The sequence below is a fragment of the Populus alba genome, chromosome 12 (genome assembly GCF_005239225.2).
Source record: "Populus alba chromosome 12, ASM523922v2, whole genome shotgun sequence".
NCBI lineage: Eukaryota > Viridiplantae > Streptophyta > Magnoliopsida > Malpighiales > Salicaceae > Populus > Populus alba.
Window position 1 is genome coordinate 3,944,092 of NC_133295.1, and position 21,022 is coordinate 3,965,113.

Sequence of the window (21,022 nt, forward strand, 5' to 3'; positions counted from 1 at the left end):
TTGAGTGATTGAATTTATCACAACAAGAATCAAATCAAGTAGTTTTAATGAAACCCTAAAAAAACCAAGCATTAATAAACTGCGTTTATAATTAAATATTTGAGTAAATGTTTCATAAAAATCCCTACTAAAAATCGACACAATTAAATCATATAAATTTGATTTCGTCATGTACACAGCTTGCAACCCGTTTACATATTTTCCTTTTTCTCCATAAACTAAATAAAGCAATTACTAGATATATAGTATGAGTTATGCACTCCTTCACAATTTAAATTCAAGAAATTATTAGATATGGTATGAGTTAGGCTTCTGTTTCACATAAATACGTACAGAATCCACATTGAAAAACCAATATAGAAATGGAAGGTTCTCTATGAGATTGACATGTAAATAGTACAGCAGATCACTAAAATAGAGCTAAATAAAAAGTTATTCAGGACCGGTATTAAAACTTATATTATCGATAACTTTAAGGCCTATAGAATTAGTCGAAGTACACACAAACTAACCCAGACATCCATATTAATAATAAAAAAAAATGAGGTATTTTCATACCAAACCAATATATATTGTGGTAATAAAAAACCTAAACTTTAGAATCAACAGTTTTTTTTTTATATGATTCTATAAATTTGCTGAATCTAGCCGAGTCCTGCAAGACCACAAATTAGGTTGCTACTTGAACTAATTTTGTTATTTTTCTTTGATTTTTTTTAGTTTTTCTTTAAGTTTCCGTTTTGTTTAGAAATTTTGATTTTCCTTTCTTGGTTTCAGACTTATTTAAACTCTATTTCAGAAATAAAGTGTGATAACTCTTGTTGGTTTTCGATCCATTATCTGTCTTTCTTACTTGTTGCTATCTTTATTGTGCTTCAGCTTGCATAAAAACTTGTTGTCATCATTTTTCTTAGACATAGTAATGTTAGAGATCAATAATGCTTTGTTTGAGTTTTCAGCGAGACCTACCGCTATTATGATCTGGGAATCGCTTGCCAGGTTAGAATTGAATCTCTCAGGGCTACCTTCAAATTTAGAGGTCTATCGGAATTCCGTTACAAATCCATGTATGGCAGTTCTTCTTCTTGCTGCAATCTTGCGAATCCTTAACAATGACTTTGTCAAGTAAGAGTTCTGTCCTTATTGGGAAGAACAGCAAGGCTGAGTTCCAAGCTCCTTGTCGCGCCGCCGAATATCCCGGAGAGATTCCACCATTGCGGTGGTATCGGCGAACAGTTCGTCAAATTGCAATTGCGGGATTTCTGCCATTCATTCGTATACACACCGAACTTTACTACATCTTTGCTAGTGTGTGGGGTCACAGGATTTATACCATTTACAGCATCTTGTTCATCGTCTTTATTACTCTTCTGATAGTCACTGCTTTAATTACGGTGGCACTGACCCATTTACAACTTGCTGCTGAGGACCACAGACGGTGGTGGAGGTATGCATATAGCTGTAATAAATCCAACGTCTAAGCAATTTCCTGACATTGATAAATAACTCGAGAGGTACCCTTCAAATTGCTTTTCAGGTCGTGATAAATTTTTATTTAAAAAACAATGCTTATGATATAAAAATATTTTTGTTAAAATATAAAAGATTGACACGGATAAGGAAATGAAGTTTTGATTAAAGATATATATATTTTTTACCTTCTTAATTAATTCAAATCATTGAAAGTTTTATAAATATTTATCTTAAATTACCTTTAATTTTTATTTAATGAACATTCTACTAATAGAAAAGACATGTTTTTATTTTTATTTTTAAATATACTTAAATATGAAAAAGAAAATTTTGCCTAACGATTTTTTTTTTATTCAGAACTTAAATTATTGTGTTTCTTATAAATATTTATTTTAATTATCATAAAATTAGATTTTAAAAACTGTGATAACACTAACCAATAATTGACTACATTAGAGTTTTAATTAAAGATTTTATATAATTTTCTTAGATTAATTATTATTGTATTTTTTCCCTACAATCGCATAAAAGTTATATAGTCATGAATTTTTTATTATTGAAACTTGTTTTTAAGGTCATGATAATTTTTTATTCTAAAAAGAGTATTTTTGATAAGCAAATACTTTTTTTCAAAATAAAAAATAAAGACATGAATAAGAAAAAAAGTTTTGATTAAAGAGAAATATTTTTTTTCCTTCTTAATTTAAATTATTATTTTTTTATAAATATTTATTTTAATTCCTTTTAATTTTATATAGAGAACATTATAATAAAAAAAAAAACCCAGAGTTTAATGATATTTGTTTTATTCTATAATTTAAATTATTATATGTCTTATAAATATTTATTTTAATTGCCACAAAATTATATAAAATTAGATTTTAAAAACTATAGAGAATTATATAAATTATATTTTGAAATCTTACCTAATAACCTAAATTTTAAATTATAATAGTTTTTTTAATATAATATCAGAGTCTTATTGTTCAAAGGGTTTTACTATCCATTTTTTATTTAATAAAAATTAAATATAAAATGTAAATTTATATAAGTTTCAGGCAGGTATGGTGATTTAAATTAAAAATACATGCTTATTGACTTGGTGGAGAAATATTATTCACTGGCAATTATCAATATCATCATCCCAAAATTCCTCCAATGACTTGTAAGGACCATAATCTTTAGAAATAAAGACTTCTCCTGAGTATCCCCTTCGCTGTGGAATAATGTTAATCTTTTCTGTATCTTCTGTGCTCAATTCCCAGTCAAAGATTTGTAGGTTGAGTTTCATCCTCTCCTTGTTGAAACTCTTAACAATTACACTCGCTCCTTGCTCGTGTATCCATCTTAGAGCAATCTGCTTATATATCCATGTTAACTATGAATCAATTTTGTATGTATATTTGTGATTATATTAATCACAAATATGTCAAGTATTGATATATTTGTTATATAATTCAGTGGTTAGTAAATAATACAAAGCTAGCTTCAGCGAAGGGGAGAAAAAGGAAAGAAATATTCACCTGGGAAACACTCTTTTCTTTTGCAGCAGCAATTTCTTTAAGAATTGGACTCTCCATCACTGCAAGAGAACCCCAGGAAGCTCCATTGGCTCCCAAAGGAGACCATGCACTCACGTGAATTCCTTTCTCTTTGCATAATTCTACCAATTTTTTCTGTTGCCATACCGCATTCATTTCCACCTGTAACAATCTTCAATTCCATCATTAATCTTTAATTATGTCATGAGTATGGATCGAAGACAATATAAATTGAAGGATAATAGTTTTATCATTTTACATCATTAGTCCAAGATTATCAAGCATTTGAAAAGGTATAGTCCCGGTCATAAAACCGGAGCATGAAATATCGTCAAGCTGTCTTTTCCGAGAGTATTCATGCTTACATGCACACCATCAGCAACAATATCATATATGGGAGTTTGAATAAATGGAGATTAATGGCGACATGGGATTTAAAGTGGAGAAAGGCTTTACATGTTTATGAATCTTAGCAGTTTGAAGCTCTGCATTATCGTCCGCTAATCTACTGCAGGATAGAAATGATAGAAAGATATGGAATATATGTCTAGATGGTAACTTTGCAATCAAGAGTTCTTCTTATTGATCGACATAATTGAATTCAATGATGTTTGTTTTTTCCAAAAAAGGGTGTGGATATCTACAGCTCCACTGAAAATACAAAATTTTATTTGGTTAATATATAGTTCAAGGCAGAATCTATACTGGAAATCTCTCAAGTCAAAGGGGTCTGCTACCAATAGAGTTTTTGGTACGTCTTTTATGGACACTTGATATGAAAAACAACATAGCATCTACTGATTCATTGCTCATTTGCATGGAGATTATGGACTCAGCTTATGACATGGTGGAGCGTCTCTTGGCGCGTTCCTAACTCACTGGATAATTACTATTTGAATGGTCTCATATGGTTTTTGAAAAATTTCAGAAGAAGGCATGGCAGCTCCTATCTTTTGGAATTGTTTTGGATTATTTGACTAGATAGAAATCGACATAGTTTTCAATGAGGTTCAACCTAATGTAGAAAGATGCTTTTCCATAACTTTATTTTGTCTTTTTTCTTTGTTATAGGTTAGCCAGAAGCGTTCTACTTTTACATGTTATGATTTAGAGATAAATTCAGCTTGTATGGTCTAATAATATTAAGTAGTCAAGGTAATCAAGGGAAAAAAAAACTGTATTTTATTTTCCTTTGTATTATTCCTTCTATAATAACTTTTACTATTAATTGTTTAATCATTTACAACTACTTCTCAATAAAACAATCCATGATTAAGAAAAAAAAAAACCTGATTAACGGCAGGAGAGATGGTTGCATGTTCAAGAAGCTGAGATATTTTTTTGGAACTAAAGTTGCTTACACCGATGGACTTGCACAAACCCAATCTTGAACACTCTTCCATGGCTTCCCATGTTCCTTTTATGTCAAAGGGCAGCAAATCCTCTTCCGAAAAATTTAGGCCCTCAACTTCTTGCTTTACCCTAGCTGGCATATGAATCAGATAAAGATCCACATATTCTAATCGCAACCTCCTAACAAAATCATAATTAAAAACAAATAAATAAAAGAAAAAATCACAATAAATATTATAGGACTTGCATATAATCAGGGCTTGATGTTATAGTTACTGGAGTGACTTCTTGAGTGCTGGAAGAACAAGATCACGGTGAGCATCCGGGCACCACAGCTTGGAAGTAATGGACAGATCTTCACGACTGCTTAGAAGGCCTCGGTCTAATGCTTCTGCCACGGCTTGCCCAAGGGACTCTTCAGAGCCATAAAGAGCAGCGCTATCAAAGTGGCGATAACCACTTTCTATGGCGTTAATGAAGACGGGGACGAGAGTTTCTGGTGGTGGAAGAGGGACTGCTACAGTTCCCATCCCTATCAATGGCATCTTATGACCAGAACTTAGTAATACTTCTGGGATTTCTGTTTTCTTCATTTTGCTAGATTAATAGAAATTGGGTTCATATACAAGTTTCCAAATTTTAGAGCAGAATTCTGGATATCTGTAGTGCTAGGTCGAGGCATGTGGGACCATATCTACTCTTGATTATCTGTGGTGGATATGCAAATACAAGCATAGTAGTCTTAATTTGTACTCTATATGTAGGGACTCGTCATTTCTTTGTGTATGGTGATCAGGAGCCCGTCCATTTGTGTGGTTACATGTTCTTAGCGTTTTGAACCTCGTGAAAGACTACAAATGACAACCTGGGTTTGATCAGTCAAATGATTCGTATGTCGTAAGTTCAATATAATATTTATTTAGGTATTTTATAGCACTTATGAATTGTTTGTAGCCAAAATAAGTTATATCTTTAATGGCAAATAAATTAGGGGGAGACTTTTAGCTAATTGACATTTTTCTCAAGTAAGAGATATATCCTAAAAAAAAAATTAAAAAATATATATATATAATAATGTTTACGATTTAAAGCAAGGAGTAAGTATTCTTTCTTGAACAGTCTTACAAATAGAGAACATTTACGAATTCCAGTCACAGGTAATTAATGCTCCATCTTTATTAATTAATTAATTGTTAATTATTATTAATAGTTACAATTCCATTACATAACATAACAATTACAATTACAATTACAATACAACTATAAAAAAGAAATCTGGGTTTTACTGCAATTCACAGTTCCCTCTGTCTCTTTTATTATTTTTCTCCTCAAAACTTTATTTTTTCATCTTTTGATCAATTTCTTATAATTTTTAGTAAAAAGATACAATTCAATTTAATGATATAGGCATTTTTGTTGGTTGGGATTTTATTGATAGGGAATTTAATTACATGATTTTTTTTTAATTTTTTTATGATATAATTTCAACTTTAGAATCCAAATCACAAATTTAAAAGGTTAACCTATATTAAATTTTATTTTTTTTCAAACTTTTTTTTATTTCAAGATATGTTCATATTCTTTTTATTATTATCCATTTTATCTTAAATAATATATAAAATTATAATTCTCTTTTAATTTTATCCTCTGATTTTTTTATATTAGATTTAGTCCTTATTCTTTTTATTGTTATTTTCTTAATTAATTGTTTTTTCAATTGCATCCGTCAAAAATTTATTTTATTTTTATATCAAATTTAGTCTTTATTTTTGTAATTGCAATTTGTTTTGCTTAAATTTTTTTTATTAATTTCATCCATCGACATTTTGTTGTTTGAAAATTTTTTCTAATTAATTATTTTTTCAATTTCATCATACAATATTAGATTGGTTGAGAATTTTTTTTTTTCTGGTTCCACCCTTTAAGGTTGGAGGTTTTTATATATATATATATACCATGCTCCATAATTTTGTTTTTACTTTTTTATCTCGGTCTCATCACTTTAGACTACAGGTTTGACAAATTAGTCTAAGTTGATTAGGATATTTTTAATTTTTTTTTTGTCTAATTAGATTATACTAATTTTCTTGCTTAGTTGGTTTATAATCTTAAGTCATTTTTTTATTTTTTTTTACACTTCTTTGAGACATTCTTTATCGCCTGAACATCTTTTTTTAAGACAAATAAAAAGAAAATATTTTGACCCGGGGTAGTGCAGGCCGACAAATCTAAATCTAGTTATGAACTTAAGCTATAACAATGGTCGGCCCATCCAATCACCTAGGCCTAAGATCTAACTAGGAATTAATTGTACTTGTCTCAGCACATAGTCAAGGGCTTGAAAATAATAAAAGACATTGTTTATCTATTTATTTACTTGTATTTAACAATTTTCATATATGTGTGTGTGTGTGTAAATTAATGCTTCCATAGTTAATTTTCAATATTTATGGGTCTTAATTGAACGCATGATGCCATGAATGTTCAGAACGTATACAACATATTTGGTACAACACTATGAAGTTTATGTTTGTAGACTAAAGAAATAAATCTCCATCTCATAAACATATTTAGTAAGAGATAGTAGATTATGTAATATAAGTAATGAACTACTAGATGTATGGTTTTATAATTTTAAAATTTTCATCAAAAGATGTGATGAGAATAATGCTAAACTATGCCTCCTTATGCTCGGCTGTTGAAAGTCTGAGTTCCGCATAATCTTCATCGGCTCACATAATGACGGGAAAGGTACATGAAATAGCCACAAGTAAGGCAACGATTTCATCAAAATGGCACCCTAAGAACAGAGAAGAGAAGCAAGAGCATTCTGCAAATTTTAGATCCAGGAACTGTGCTATTGGATCTCATAGGCCCATATTGTTCCTCAGAATAGGAAAGCAAGTATAGATAGCCCATAAACTGGGCCCAACTGGTGCAGTTCTTTGGAAATTTTTATGAACCAGCAGACTGAGGCAAAACCAGGGCTAGATTATTATGAACCAACAGGCCGGCTTCTATCTAGAGGCAATAGGCTCATTTCCTGTAGGTTATAATATCACAATTTCGTTGACCACTGATGATTTCTCATGTTCCTCTCGTTTACCAGTTAATGGCCATCACCAGCTCAATCATTCTATCATCCGGGCTTCTCAGCCCCCCTTTTTTTTATTATTAAGGAATTAATTCTTCTCCTCTTATTTGTTGATAACACTGAAAAAACCACGTAGTCATGGGGTAGGTAGAGTTTGAGACATGATTCTAGTGGATAAGAAAGTCGAGATCTAGCAAAACAGATGTTGATTTGGTCGAATCGATGGGGGAGGATGAGAATATAAACAAGAAGGAAATGATCCTGTGATTATTTGATACATGAAAAACACAAAAACATATATGTTCATGTTATGATCATAAATTATAATATGTTATCCCGGGGAAAAAATATCTTTTCTTGCAAGAGCATAAATAAATAATGGCAGACCATAAATTATTTATTGTGAAAGATGGGTCCATGCTAAGTTTCATCTGATTTACGTGAAATGAAGGCTACAAAGTATACTGTTGCACATTGGTTCTTTTATAAAGGAAGGGGCTTTTAATCTCTTGGATTTGATGCTTTGACTTTTGGAATTTCACAGGCAAAAACTTCTCTTTTTGGATTTAAAGATAAGTCTCCCCACTCACATGGTTTGTTGCTTGAGCTGATCCATTCAACTTTGGGACAAATTTCTGAGGGTTGTGGGCTGGAAAGATGCCTAGATTATGGGCTCCCCAACATCTCCATTGATGATTAGGGTTTGTTGTGCTAACCTTTTCTCATTAATTATATGTTTTAGGAGTACAAGAACTAAACAATAAGACAGCAAATCCCAGCTCTTTAGGTCCTTAGTGTTCAAAAAGACGAAAAAGAAAAAAAAAAAAGAAAAGCTCCTAGATCCTTCCTTGCAAAAGCATATGTCAATTTAAAGAAGCCTTTTTTTAGTTGTAAATCGCACCTTCGTTATCTTTATTCTTTCTAGGGTGACATGTTACCACTTATAACTTCTTTTTGGTCACTTTTTGTTCGTTTTACTTTCCCGTAGTGCTTCACAACAGAAGATAACACTGAGGTTCCATGTTCTTGCTGCAAGATAGCGACACATGCAAGAAAGCTGCAAGCTTTGTAGTGCATCTACCTCATTTTTCACCTTGTTTTTTGAAAGAACTCATGCACTCCTAGGTCAGCAGATCATCATCCCCTTAAGGTGTTTGTCTTTCATGTGAGATAATCCACTACCTTGGTTGAAGGTGATGGGGGCACATGGAGACTAAAAAGGTCATCTTCCCTGAAAAGGGATACATTACAACCAAGAAAGATAAAGAGAAAAGGGATGAAAAGAAGGGAGAGGGGAAAAAAATAAAAGAAAAGAAGAACAACCCACGCTCCATGTCTCAGTAGATAATTGCAGTGTAACCCTATTTGTTTTTATTTTTTTTTCCTATTAGGAGAAGACTAAAGCAGTGACTGGATAGGGATAGAGGAATTTGTAAGGTCTTTCATAAAAAAACAATTTCAAGAACAAACACAAACAGAACCAATCCAACTGTTTGAGAAGCCAACTTTTTCTAAGAAGTGACAAACATTTCGAAAGAATTCACTTAATTGTATCTGTCTTTTTCCTTCTTTTTGGATTATACATCTTTCTTAAGCTTGTAACTATTCAAATAACTTATCTTTCACTCTTTGTTTCGTTTTGTTCATCGCTGGTGTTTGTATGATTCCACGTGAGTCTGCGTGCATGAAAATCATGTCACTATCCCTCCATTCGCCTTCCTTTTCTTCTATTGAAAGATAGATTGATGAAACTGCGTAGAAATTTCTTGTTTAACGACATTCCATTGGATCTACGATCAGTTTAAAGAAGATTATTGCAGAATCTTTTTCTTTTTTTATGATATCTTGGTAACGTCCCTAATGTTAAATTAAATTAGAATTCTAATAGTAATTAGTGTTTAAAATTTGTGAGACGAGGTATGGGATTTGAGAGAGGGCTTTTTTTCTTCTAGGAAGTTCAAAAACTCAAGAAGCTAGCCTTTTAAAGGAAAAAAGAATAGTAATTAATTACAAACATTGGTAATATTAACTAAAAAGCAGCAAGTTTATAGCTTAAATGATACTATTGTTTTATTCTTTTGTAAAAGATTTGGAGTTCGAATTTCTCTCCTGTAAAAGGAAAAAAAATGAAATATTGTATTTCCTTCCTCTTGGTAGAATACCAAGCCTAATCCCGTAAACAAAATAAACAAAAGAATACAAAGGGTGATTTTGCCAAAACATAGAATTCATCCTGATAGACGAAATTAACAAGTTATCTAGCTAGAAACATGCATGAACTGATCTGGTTGTAATGAAGTGATTGGGCATATAAAGTCGTGTGCTACATTCTACATAATATCAATGGGAATATCACTTTCCTGTGTGGAGGCCAAAACCCCACGTCATGGCGTTTCAAAGCTACCCCTCCTGCTATCTGTGAGGGCACATTTAAGATAATTCTTCCACAATAATCATGAATCCATTGATGTTCGTGATGCTGAGAGTTCAACTAAGCTAGCCTGTACCTTCTCCTTCATGGTGAGATGATATATATCAACACTATAATGAGCTTGATATTAGAAAAAAATAAAAATGGCTTAAAATTATTTAATTTCTTACGATGCCTAATTTTGCTTCTGATAAGGTGATGCTGGGAACTGAAGTACTCCATGGTGGCCAATATATATGTTCTTTTGCCTCGCAAGAAATTTATTTTCTGAATACGCATAGATGTAGTGGTGATTTGTTCTTGTATTAGAATAATCGTGCCATGATAATTACTTGAAAGTCACACTACCTCATCCCCATAATCACATCAAAGTTGGGGTAAAATTCGTTGTTCTTTATTATATTTGTGTATATGGAGGTTGACATTTGCAACTTCCTTGAGCAGTTTTGTGATTTTTTAACCCTAGGAATCTGTCAAGTTAAGAATAAAGCAGGATGTTGTGGTTGCAAACGTGGAAGGCCATACCCAGCATCCCACACTTCCCTTCTTCACCTTTGTCAGGAGGAGTTTGATAACAATGGTGAACAATATGTCTTAATTTCTCCTGTTAAAGATATTGACGAGGTCTAAGTGATTATTGGCTGGATTAGAGATATCTCTAATTATGTTTGTCCATCTATTAACGCAACTAAGATGAGAACAAAAGATGGGAAACGACTAGACAGGAAAAACTGCTGTCAACATGATAACAATATGAGAGACATTTGGCTTCAATCAGCACATACTTCCAAGGGCAAAAAAACGATATCATACACAGAGCAGGAATTAATAATGAAAGCTTCGAGGGCCCTTTTGAGACAAGACAATAATCTAATAATATTATGTTTTGAAAAATCTCACTTCTAACAAAATTATATAACCCCGAACCCAACTCCTTCCCCGTTCACATTCCCTCATCTATTTTCCACTCATCTTCACCATTCGACCATATGAGTAAACAAAAAAAAAAGGAAGAAAATTAATTAATTTGAGCAAGAGAAGTGATGATGTTTTAAAATACAATATGCATAGGAATAAGATTTTTTTTTTAAGTGTTTGGATAAAAAATAATCACATGTTCACGTTAATGTTCTCTTTTTCAGAGTTCAAAAAGTTGATAATTAATTATATTAAGTGATTATTGTTCTATGATAACACATTGTCATATTAGTTTATGTTTCCTTAACATTGGCCATGGCCTTAGTAACCACATCCCATAATCAACCATTTTTTTTTTCGTTTTTATCTTTCCAATAATTTGGTAAGATAACGAGTGTTTTGTCTCATCTCTATTTTAATTGACTCTACCTAGCTACCTATTAAAAGTAATAGTTATTGAATCTACCATTACCTTTTCAAATTTTACTCATATGTCTCTGCCCTCTTACCTTAAGGTAATGCTTTTATAAGCCATTTTGTAATATATTACTAATTCTTTTCTTGGTTAAATCATTTGTTGTAATAAAAGGCAGAATTATTAAGTACCGATCTTTTATAATATATAACACTTAATTATCTCACTCTCATTATGGGCAAAAGATGTATTTGTTCTTGTTGAAGCAGTAGAAGCTTCACATAGAAATGAATTTTCTCTTGATGAGTTCTGAGCCTAACTTGTACCTACAAAACAAGTCCATTATGGAATGAGAAAAACTTCGACTAGTTTTTGAGTTTTGTTACTCAAGTAACAAACAAAGTAGGCAAGAAGTTCATAAGATAAAAATATTGTTTTTTAGAGAAGAGATCTGTGTGTGAAGAGATCTATTTATTCTCTAGTTGAGAGGTGTCCTTAAGTGTAATGTCTTCTTTTTTAGTGTTGCCGAGATGAATAATCTTGCATCTCTCTTCTTAAACGTGAGAATATATAGCCTATAATGAAAAATATCTGGAATATATTTGGAGTAGCTCACCATGAAAAGTGATATTTTTAATGTGGTAGCTCTAGCTAAAGTCGTGGCTTATATATCTCGACGTGGTGGTAGCCTAAAATATAAGAGAATTGACATAGACAATAAAAAAAAAGAGAGAGAGAGAGAGAAAGGAAGGAGAGAGAAAATAAGGTGAGACTATGAGAATCAGTCTAATGTATCTCAATCAGGCTGAGAGATTCATCCTTACCGAGCCTCGGTTAGGTCGGGCCTAACCAAGCTACACATGGTAGCTTAATTAGTTGGGAGCCTAAATTTTTTTTTTTTTTGTATGATCAGTTCCATCCCATAATTATAAAACATATTCAATTAGCCCCATCATGACAATTTATAAAAAAATGGCATCATTTTAAGACAACAAGAGTGTTCCTACATTTCAATTCTAAAGGTACATATTCTAAAAAGAGGATTATATAAATTGGGTAATAAGATGTAATAGATGCAGGTTCTAATTGGAAATATTTTTTTTAATCAAAGACTTAATTGGGAATTGGGTGGTAAATATATTCTCTGTCCTTTTATTAATCCGCAAGGGAAAAAAAGAGAGTAGTTAACTAGAGATAATGATATGTGTATTTCTTACACTTGAAATCACAAAGATTAAAGTGATCGAAGTCGTATTAATCATATTTCATCTCAAAATATAAACCTTCTTATATAAAAAAGGAAAGCCTAATTTTCCTAATTTCTAGCACTCTCATTCCATACTAATATAAGTTTCTTAAAGTAGATTCCTAAAAGAATTTATGAATCCATCCATTGCTCATGGCGTGCATAATTAGAGATTTGGGATTACAACTTGGAATCTCTACTATACATAGAAAAGAATTTGCCAACAACTCATTGACATTTCAGGTAATTTGATTAAGACAACTAGAAAGTAATTCATTTTATCTTGATTTTACAACTAATTTATGTTCAACTAAAGATGGGGGAAAAATCAAGAGGATGTAGCTCTTTCTCTTATTTTAGCATTCGGTAATCTTGTGTAATCCCATAATATGTTTCTAAGGTACAAAAATGACAAGGAAAACTTTGAAAACTTAAGAATTTGGTGGTGATCCATATAAACCTTTGTATGTTTGACAATCATTAGACCAAGATGAGCAAAACCTAACTTCAAATGTTTTATCCATCAAGATGGTGACAACTGGATATGAAATTCCCCAAATGGTCCCAACTAATATCATAGTGGTAGGCTTTTTATGGCTCTTACATGTAATGCACTTTGTGGTTTTGTTTTTATGTTTGTGAAAAGAGACGACCTAGATGATCATTGTCTTTTGGTTTTAGAGGATTGTAGCTCTTGAGAACCTAACATAGTTTGGCTTAATGCCATGCTTGCACGACCCAAATGTTTTTCCAGGCACTAGTTATTTAATAATCAATTAAATTCTATCCTCAAGACTAGAGAGTATTTGCGAGTATGGTAGCAGTTACTTAATTTTTAAAAATAATTTTTACTCGGAAATATATTAAAATATTTTTTTTTAAATCACTTTTGACATCAGTACATTAACATGATCTGAAAACAAAAAAAAAATTAAAGTAAAGAAAAAAGATTAATTTTATTTTAAAACATTTTTTAAGTGCAAAAACAAACGGGTCTAAAATGCATATAAGGATCAAGATTGCATATATATATATATGTGTGTGTGTTGTGTGTGTGTGTGTGTGTGTGTGTGTGTATGTATGTATGTATGAGTGGATATCCTTTGTGTTATTAATTATTTGCGCATATAAATCAAAATCAATGGTTCATTTAATAAGGTAGGCATGTCTTACCTCGTTTTTCAATTAATTACAAAAAAAAAAAAATCTAAGAACTTACTTCACAATTAAGTGCTACAGATGAATATCCTATTTAAAAAACAAAAAGGTGCATGCTTTAATTCTTCAAGCATCACCAAAGAGTATTAAAATTTTGTTTTTTTTGTTTTTTTTTTTTTATTTCTTCTAAGTGATAGCTAACAGTGGTGAGCAATAAATTTTTGAAAATTTCATAAGCCTAGGAATTCATAGGGATTTGAATCCAATTCTTATAGATTCGCTTACATGTGCAAGTGGAGGTGTTAATCAGCCACTGTCTAAAGGACTTTTTGACAATTCAAATAGTATTTCATAATTCCACCAACTTGCATTCTTTTCATACAATAACCAAGTTATAACTTGTCGTGCAATAACTCTCGATAAACCCCATCTCAATCCAAATTTATGTTTAAACTTATGCTCAATTAATAATTCTATATTATTTTTAATGCACTTATTTCATTATTTAAGTGAAAGTTTATTAAGCAACCACTAACTTATACTTATTTTTATTAATTTAATGAAAGATAATATAGGTGATGAGATTCAAATATCTGGCTGTTTGATCATTAAGTCTAATACTATATTAAATAATCTCTTAAACTAAACGATGCATCTATCCTTTAAATATAAATTAATCAAGTTTTTAATTAGAACTATAATTTATATTTGAGCCAACATATTAAGAACCTAATGGATTATATGCATTAAGAACCATTATTTAGAAATTAAATTAATTGAGATGATTTAATTAAGTTTGACTTGATTAAAGTATATTTTAGAAATTAAGGACTATAATATAATTAATACAAGGATTATATTTCAAGACATAGAAAAATCAAGGGCTTGATTGAGTTAATTTATAAAATTATCATGAATTGGTATATGAATATTATTCAGGAGGCAAATTGATATTTTACCAATTTATAGGATTTTTTATATTTCCTTAAAAATAGTAAGTTATGCCTCTTATTTTGGGAGTTATTGTTTGTTAAAACAAAAAAAACTACAAAAAACATGAAATTAGAGCAAGCACTCTAGACATAGCAATCACTCTATCCTAAATAGGGATTTGAGAGATTTCTCATAGGTGGTTCGTGCAGATTACCATTGAAAGCTAGATAATTGGATGACATGTGATTTACGACAACTTAGCCTTTAAAGAATTGTTCAAAGTTGAAGAAGTTCAAATTTTCAGATAATAAATCGCTAAACAACTCTAGATCTGTTTAACAGGGTTTCAGGGACTCCCAAATAAATCTCTAAACAACTCTAGTTCTTTAGGTGACACAAGCATGCTTTAAATTTTTTTATATAAAAAATGTTACTTGAGGCATATACCTAATTGAGAAAAAAGGCAGATATATGAACCAACCTAAAAAAACATGGGAACCTCTTAAACCTTGTTGCTACCCAATTTTTGATCCATGTTTTTGATATATTTTCAAAAAATCCAAAAATAGAGAAAAACAATGAAAATCCAAAAAAATATGTTTTTTTTATATATTCTCGTCATTTTAGCATTTTCAACGTCGTCTAAAAAAAGAATTTAAATTGTTAAAAGATTTTCAAACGCGTTCGACGTTTCACGTGTCATTTTTAAATCATTGATTTTCCGCATTTAAGTCGACGTTGATATTGCTCGTTTTCAAAAAATACAAAAAAATAAGAAAAATCAAAATTTACAAAAAAGAAAGAAGTTGAGGGACCAAGTTGAAAAACCTAGCAAAAGTTTTCCTATAAATACCATGCTAAACTGATTTTTGAGAGGGGGGCAATTTTGACACATTGCAGAAAAAAAACAAAAACCCTAAAAACCACTTTTTCTCCCCACTCACAAAGAACCAGCCGGCGGCGCCTCCCCTACTGGTTTTGATTTTTTGTTCCCCGGGGTCCTTGGATTTTTCTCTCCAGAACCAGAGTCCAAGGACCCCCTACCATTTCTGATCCCACATTTTACCCCGCCGTTTCCCCTTTCCTAAAAGAAGGCTAAGGCTGCTGCACCCCCCTGGATTTTTGATCTTCTTCCTCTTGAATCCGTTTCCCACAGCCCCTCTATCGGCTGCTCACTCCCTCTCCTTCAAAAAAAAAAAACAGAGACTGGCCCTCATTTCATTCAACAGCCGGCTTTTTTTTTTTTTTATTTTTTCTTCACTTTTCCCCGCTGCACCACCATCTCCATCAACGCCGGCCTCCACCTTGACAACAGCAGATCCAGCCGAAGCCCCCTTTCTCAGCAGCGTTTTCTTCTCCTCTCAATAGCAGCGCCTCCACCCAGATCAACCCGCAGCTCCGGCGCTCCCCAGGTCTTCTCCCCTCAGCCGGAGCTTCCCTTTTCCTGTTGAAGACGACCGCTGCTTCCCCAGTTTGGACCCGTGGGTTTCTTCTCCTCTCAGCCATCGCCTCCTAGTTTCAGCAGCCAACAGACCCACTGCCATCCGAAGAAGGAAACAACAGCGACCCGGAAAGAAAAGAAAAAGGAAACAGATCTGAAAGAAGAAGAAGAAGGAGCAGATCGGAGAAGGAAGAAAGAACAAAAAATCAGATCCGAAAACAAAGAAATAAAAGCTTAAAATCGACTGTTTGTGCGTTTGTTTTTGTTGTAGATGATGTGGTTTCTTACCGTCTGCGGGGAGAGAAAAGGAAGAAGAAGCAGAATCTGGCCAACCCTTTTTTTCCGGCGTTCCACGCGCCGCCGCTGTCCAGCACTGTTCACGCGCCTAGCAGCCTTCCCGAGCACTGTTCCTGCGGTTCTGAATGGGTTCCCAGCACTGTTATGGATTGTTTAGGGACTGCTTTGTAATTTTAATGGGTTAATGTAATTTGTTTAGTTTTTTTTTTTTTTTTGTAATTGATATTTTGTAAATATGGATGTAAAGGAAAAGAAAAGAAAAGAAAAAAACGAAAATAAAATAGTGAAAGTATGTGTGTGCTTGTATTTTGTTTTATTTATCTGTATATATTTAAAATGATAAAATTGCAAATTTATTAAAGAAGAATTTAATATTTGATCGGATCACGGTTAAGAATTATTAACTTATACGTAAGTGATATTTCTAATTTCCGACGAAAAGACAATTATTAAAACTTCTTTAACACCTCAAATTCGCGAAGCAGCTTACCTCAGGTAGGGTGTGTTAGGGGTGCTAATACCTTCTCTAACCACAACCAGTTTCCTTACCCGCGAATCTTTGACAAGACCAGTCCATCCGGTTTCCTAGTAGCCTTCAATAAATTACTAGGTGGCGACTCCAACGAACCAAATTCAAGCAAATGCAACAATGAGAATTAAATCGCCAGCCGATGCCGCGCGCTGATTTTTTTTGGGGTGCGACAGAATGGCGACTCCACTGGGGAAGGTACTGTTTCTAACATTATTGGACTAAGCTTTGTGTATTTGATGTGTTTAAGTTTTTGCATTTTTTATCTTTTTGTTAATATTTATTTCCATGTATTTTATAGAATTGTCTCATGCATCACCTGTATTTATTTTTAAACGCACACACAAGCTTCTAGGTTAGGTGGGGAACTAGCGATCTGCCCTAAGACTATTGGTCAGGGTTCAGATGCGTGAAACACCCAACTCATATCTGAGTGCCTGCTTGGTAATGGTGGGTATACGTGTCTTAACCATTCCTTGCAACGCCCCCATACTGTCTTTACGAAGAACGTCACTGGGCAGATATGAGACCCTTTTGAGACCAGATAGAAAACCTACCCCTGTTCACATAATGAATAGAACCTGTCCTTAGGTTGTATGTGCTATTGTTATTTGCATAAGGGCAAACCCTTCTTGAAGCATCTTGAACTCAAGACTTATGGGTGACACATTGGCCGTTGCTCCGAAAATTTTCATTGTAGAGTTTGGGCAAAAATCACGATTCTTGTCCATCATACAAGAGTTACAACCATATTGTCACCTCTCGAAGGGTGAGTTCGTCATATAGATTACATGTTCATACATTTTTCATGCATGCGCCAGAATGAAAAGTAGGTCCCCTACGAGTCTACAACACCCGACTTTGAATGAAGAAAAACACGGAAGATGAACAGTATGCTCGTCATAATTTTTGGAGACGTGTGTGACTCGCTTCTAGCTTACTCGAGCAGATATTGAAAAATAACTCTAGGAAAGTTCCTTCCAACCGACCTATCATCTTTGTTCAAAACCCAATAATGACTCTGCCCGAAGAAATTGGGGGCAAAATTTGTCAAGAGCCTCGTTGTAATCATGTATTTTTCGCAAAAGCTTTGGTGGGAAGGCTGACCAAAGGGAATTGCATCACCGCTGCATATTGGAGCCTATTCTTGTTCTACAAAAAAAAAAAAAAAACCTTAGTTTGATCATGCCTGCAAAATTTCTTGATTTTTATTTCAACCTATTCCAGTTTTTTGTGGTAACTTGGCTCAAAATTCCGCAATATTTTCCTTGTCAAATGAGCCTTTCTTGTTAATAAGATCATGTGTTTTCTTGTGTTCATAACATACTTTCATTTTTGTTGTTGTTTCATGCACATAACATATTGAGCATAACCGTTAAGCATGAAACCATCACACCAAGAATCTTTGGGTGTGTTTCCTTTCTTTCAAAACTATGCATGATCGCACATGTTCACAAGGATTTTTGGGAATTCAAAGTTTAGTACAAAAACTGAAATCATGTTGATGTTTGTCCAAAGCAAACGAGTTCTGGAAATTCAGGTGATTCCTTAGAAGAGTAACCATACACCTAGAAAAACCCAAAAAAAAAAAAAAAAAAAACAGCAAGAACCCATGAAGTGACTTCAAAATCTGAGTTTTTATTTGAATGAATAATGAGAAATCACATTGTATACTCGCATGAAAGCAAGGCTTACCGATCCTAAATGCATGCATTTGAGATGAAGAAAGGCCATCTTTGATAATCCTTTCACGAGGCTAAAATATATCCTTTGCAGTCCCCTTTTGAGCCTTATGCTTTTCTTAAGATAAATAACCTTGGCTATGATCACACCCCACACTGGGGGTAAGTGCGATGACATAGAGAAAACCTCAATGATTGAAAGTGCCCAAGCAATACTAGGGGGCATAAGAGAAAATTCTCAATCATCAAAGGTGCCCGAACAAAGCTAGAGGGACATGAAGAAAAATCCAAAGGATCAAGAGTTTTGAGCAAAAAAAAAAAAAATATTATGATGCTCAAAACCATATGAAGAAAACAAAAGCAAAGAGAAAAAGCCCAAGCCCAACACAAGGGGGCACGATTGAAAAAAAAGACATTTAAATGAAAAAAGGTCAAGAAACAAGCACAAGTGATCCTTTCTTCAAATCCCTTAAACACCTTTTGAGCCTACAAATATCATTTTCTTCATAACCAAGAGCCCAAGCCTACATTACGTGCCTAATCAAGCCCTTTCTGATCAAAGGCAAGCAATCTGGATCGGTAGGCAATGCTTTCTCATGTGAACCAATTCATTATTCGTGCAAATAAAATAAATGCTTTGAACCTCGGTTCTCAATAACCCTCAAATTGAGATTTAAACCTTTTCCGACAAACCAGAGGTCACTTCATATTTTTTACCAAAAGCCAAAACAAGAAGTTTTCATCACTTCTGATAACCTCTCCATTGGAATCACTTGAATTTTTAGAATGAGTTTGCTTTTGAATCGATGTCAAAATAATTTTTGTGTTTGGAATAACTTTGGAATTTCAAAATTCTGCATGAAAACAACTCCTTGTCAAACCTTCCTTCATATAGCCTCGTCCACAAACCCGAATTGAACACTTGGGGGCATGATCAAGCTAGGGAGCAATAAAGAAACATATGAAAGGGCAGGCTCCATGATTCCCATTCTAAGAAAATGTCGAGCAAAGTTGGCAACCCTTGAGATAAAGGGGCGGAGGACAAAGAAGTACGATGATATCAGGTCTTTCCTAGAGGTAAAAATCACAAGAGATGACTCGAGTAAGCAAGAGCGAAGAAGCCATCGAAGTTCACTGCCAACACTCCAACTTTTGAGAAAAGAAACACACCATGAAGAAAGGGGGACCTATTTTTCTCAGGTAAGTATACATGCATATTGATCATAATGCATTGCTTTTAACATTGTCAGGTCGGTGTTTCATCATCATCTTTTGGGTAGTGGTTTTCTAACCCTACCTCATTTTGAGTGCGCCTTTGAGCTCTCACCTCTTTCTGTGTGCGCCTTTGAGCTATCATCTCGGGTAGTGTGTTTTTTCTAACCCTACCTCATTTCGAGTGCGCTGTTGAGCCCTCACTTCTCAGGTAGCGCGTTTTCTAACCCTACCTCATTTCGAGTGCGCCTTTGAGCCCTCGCCAACATTTTTCTTGGGTAGGTCACCCATCATAATGAGACCATTTTTTTTCACATTCTTTCCACCTGGGTTGGTCACCCATTACAATGAGACCCCACTTCATATTTTTTTCAATTTTCGGGTAGGTCACCCATGACAATGAGACCGCACTTCATCATATTTTTTCCATCTGGGTAGGTCACCCATTACAATGAGACCACACTTCATCATATTTTTTCCATTTGGGTAGGTCACCCATTATAATGAGACCGCACATCACATTCTTTCTATTTGGGTAGGTCGCCCATCACAATGAGACCACCTTTTCATATTCTTTCCACGTGGGTAGGTCACCCATTACAATGAGACCACACTTCTTCACATTTTTTCCATTTTTGGGTCGGTCACCCATACAATGAGACTAGCATTTTTCTAGGGTTCGTCACCCGTACAATGAGACCAACATAGGGTTCGTCACCCGTACAATGAGACCAGCTTTTTTCTAGGGTTCGTCACCCGTACAATGAGACCAGCACTAGGGTTCGTCACCCGTACAATGAGACCAGCACTAAAGTTAGTCACCCGTACAATGAGACCAGAATGAGGTCGCCAGATGGGATCTCATGTAGCTTTGGTTAAAGGGAATCGTCAGATGGGATTTCAGGTTAACCGAGTTACACATATTTCGTTCCATTGAATGAGGTCGCCAGATGGGATCTCATGTAGCTTTGGTTAAAGGGAATCGCCAGATGGGATTTCAGGTTAACCGAGTTACACATATTTTGTTCCATTGAATGAGGTCGCCAGATGGGATCTCATGTAGCTTTGGTTAAAGGGAATCGCCAGATGGGATTTCAGGTTAACCGAGTTACACATATTTCGTTCCATTGAATGAGGTCGCCAGATGGGATCTCATGTAGCTTTGGTTAAAGGGAATCGCCAGATGGGATTTCAGGTTAACCGAGTTACACATATTTCGTTCCAGAATGAGGTCGCCAGATGGGATCTCATGTAGCTTTGGTTAAAGGGAATCGCCAGATGGGATTTCAGGTTAACCGA

At 33.7% G+C, this 21,022-nt stretch overlaps 1 protein-coding gene across 2 annotated transcripts; it reads right to left on the bottom strand.

The window, feature by feature from the left end:
• Nucleotides 1-2,497: 2,497 nt before the first annotated feature.
• LOC118044331 (methylecgonone reductase) lies at nucleotides 2,498-5,174 on the bottom strand. 2 transcript variants are annotated; one of them, XM_035052591.2, is made up of 4 exons: nucleotides 4,644-5,174; nucleotides 4,376-4,547; nucleotides 2,997-3,176; nucleotides 2,498-2,830 (listed from the first exon to the last, which is right to left on the bottom strand). In XM_035052591.2, exons 1-4 carry the CDS (start codon nucleotides 4,958-4,960, stop codon nucleotides 2,591-2,593), a joined length of 909 nt encoding a protein of 302 aa, XP_034908482.1. In that variant the 5' UTR covers nucleotides 4,961-5,174; the 3' UTR covers nucleotides 2,498-2,590. The 2 variants fall into 2 exon arrangements, with proteins under 2 accessions (XP_034908482.1, XP_034908481.1); XM_035052590.2 differs by having other exon boundaries at nucleotides 4,304-4,547; nucleotides 4,644-5,172.
• Nucleotides 5,175-21,022: the final 15,848 nt, after the last annotated feature.

What these genes read in the sequence shown, in the direction of transcription:
- LOC118044331 (XM_035052590.2), bottom strand. Translation starts at nt 4,960, where the DNA reads ATGAAGAAAACAGAAATCCCAGAAGTATTACTAAGTTCTGGTCATAAG. An exon ending in TCTCTCCTGCCGTTAATCAG is followed by an intron (nt 3,177 to 4,303) that starts GTTTTTTTTTTT and finishes AGATTGTTACAG; the next exon opens with GTGGAAATGAATGCGGTATG. An exon ending in AAGAAAAGAGTGTTTCCCAG is followed by an intron (nt 2,831 to 2,996) that starts GTGAATATTTCT and finishes ATATATAAGCAG; the next exon opens with ATTGCTCTAAGATGGATACA.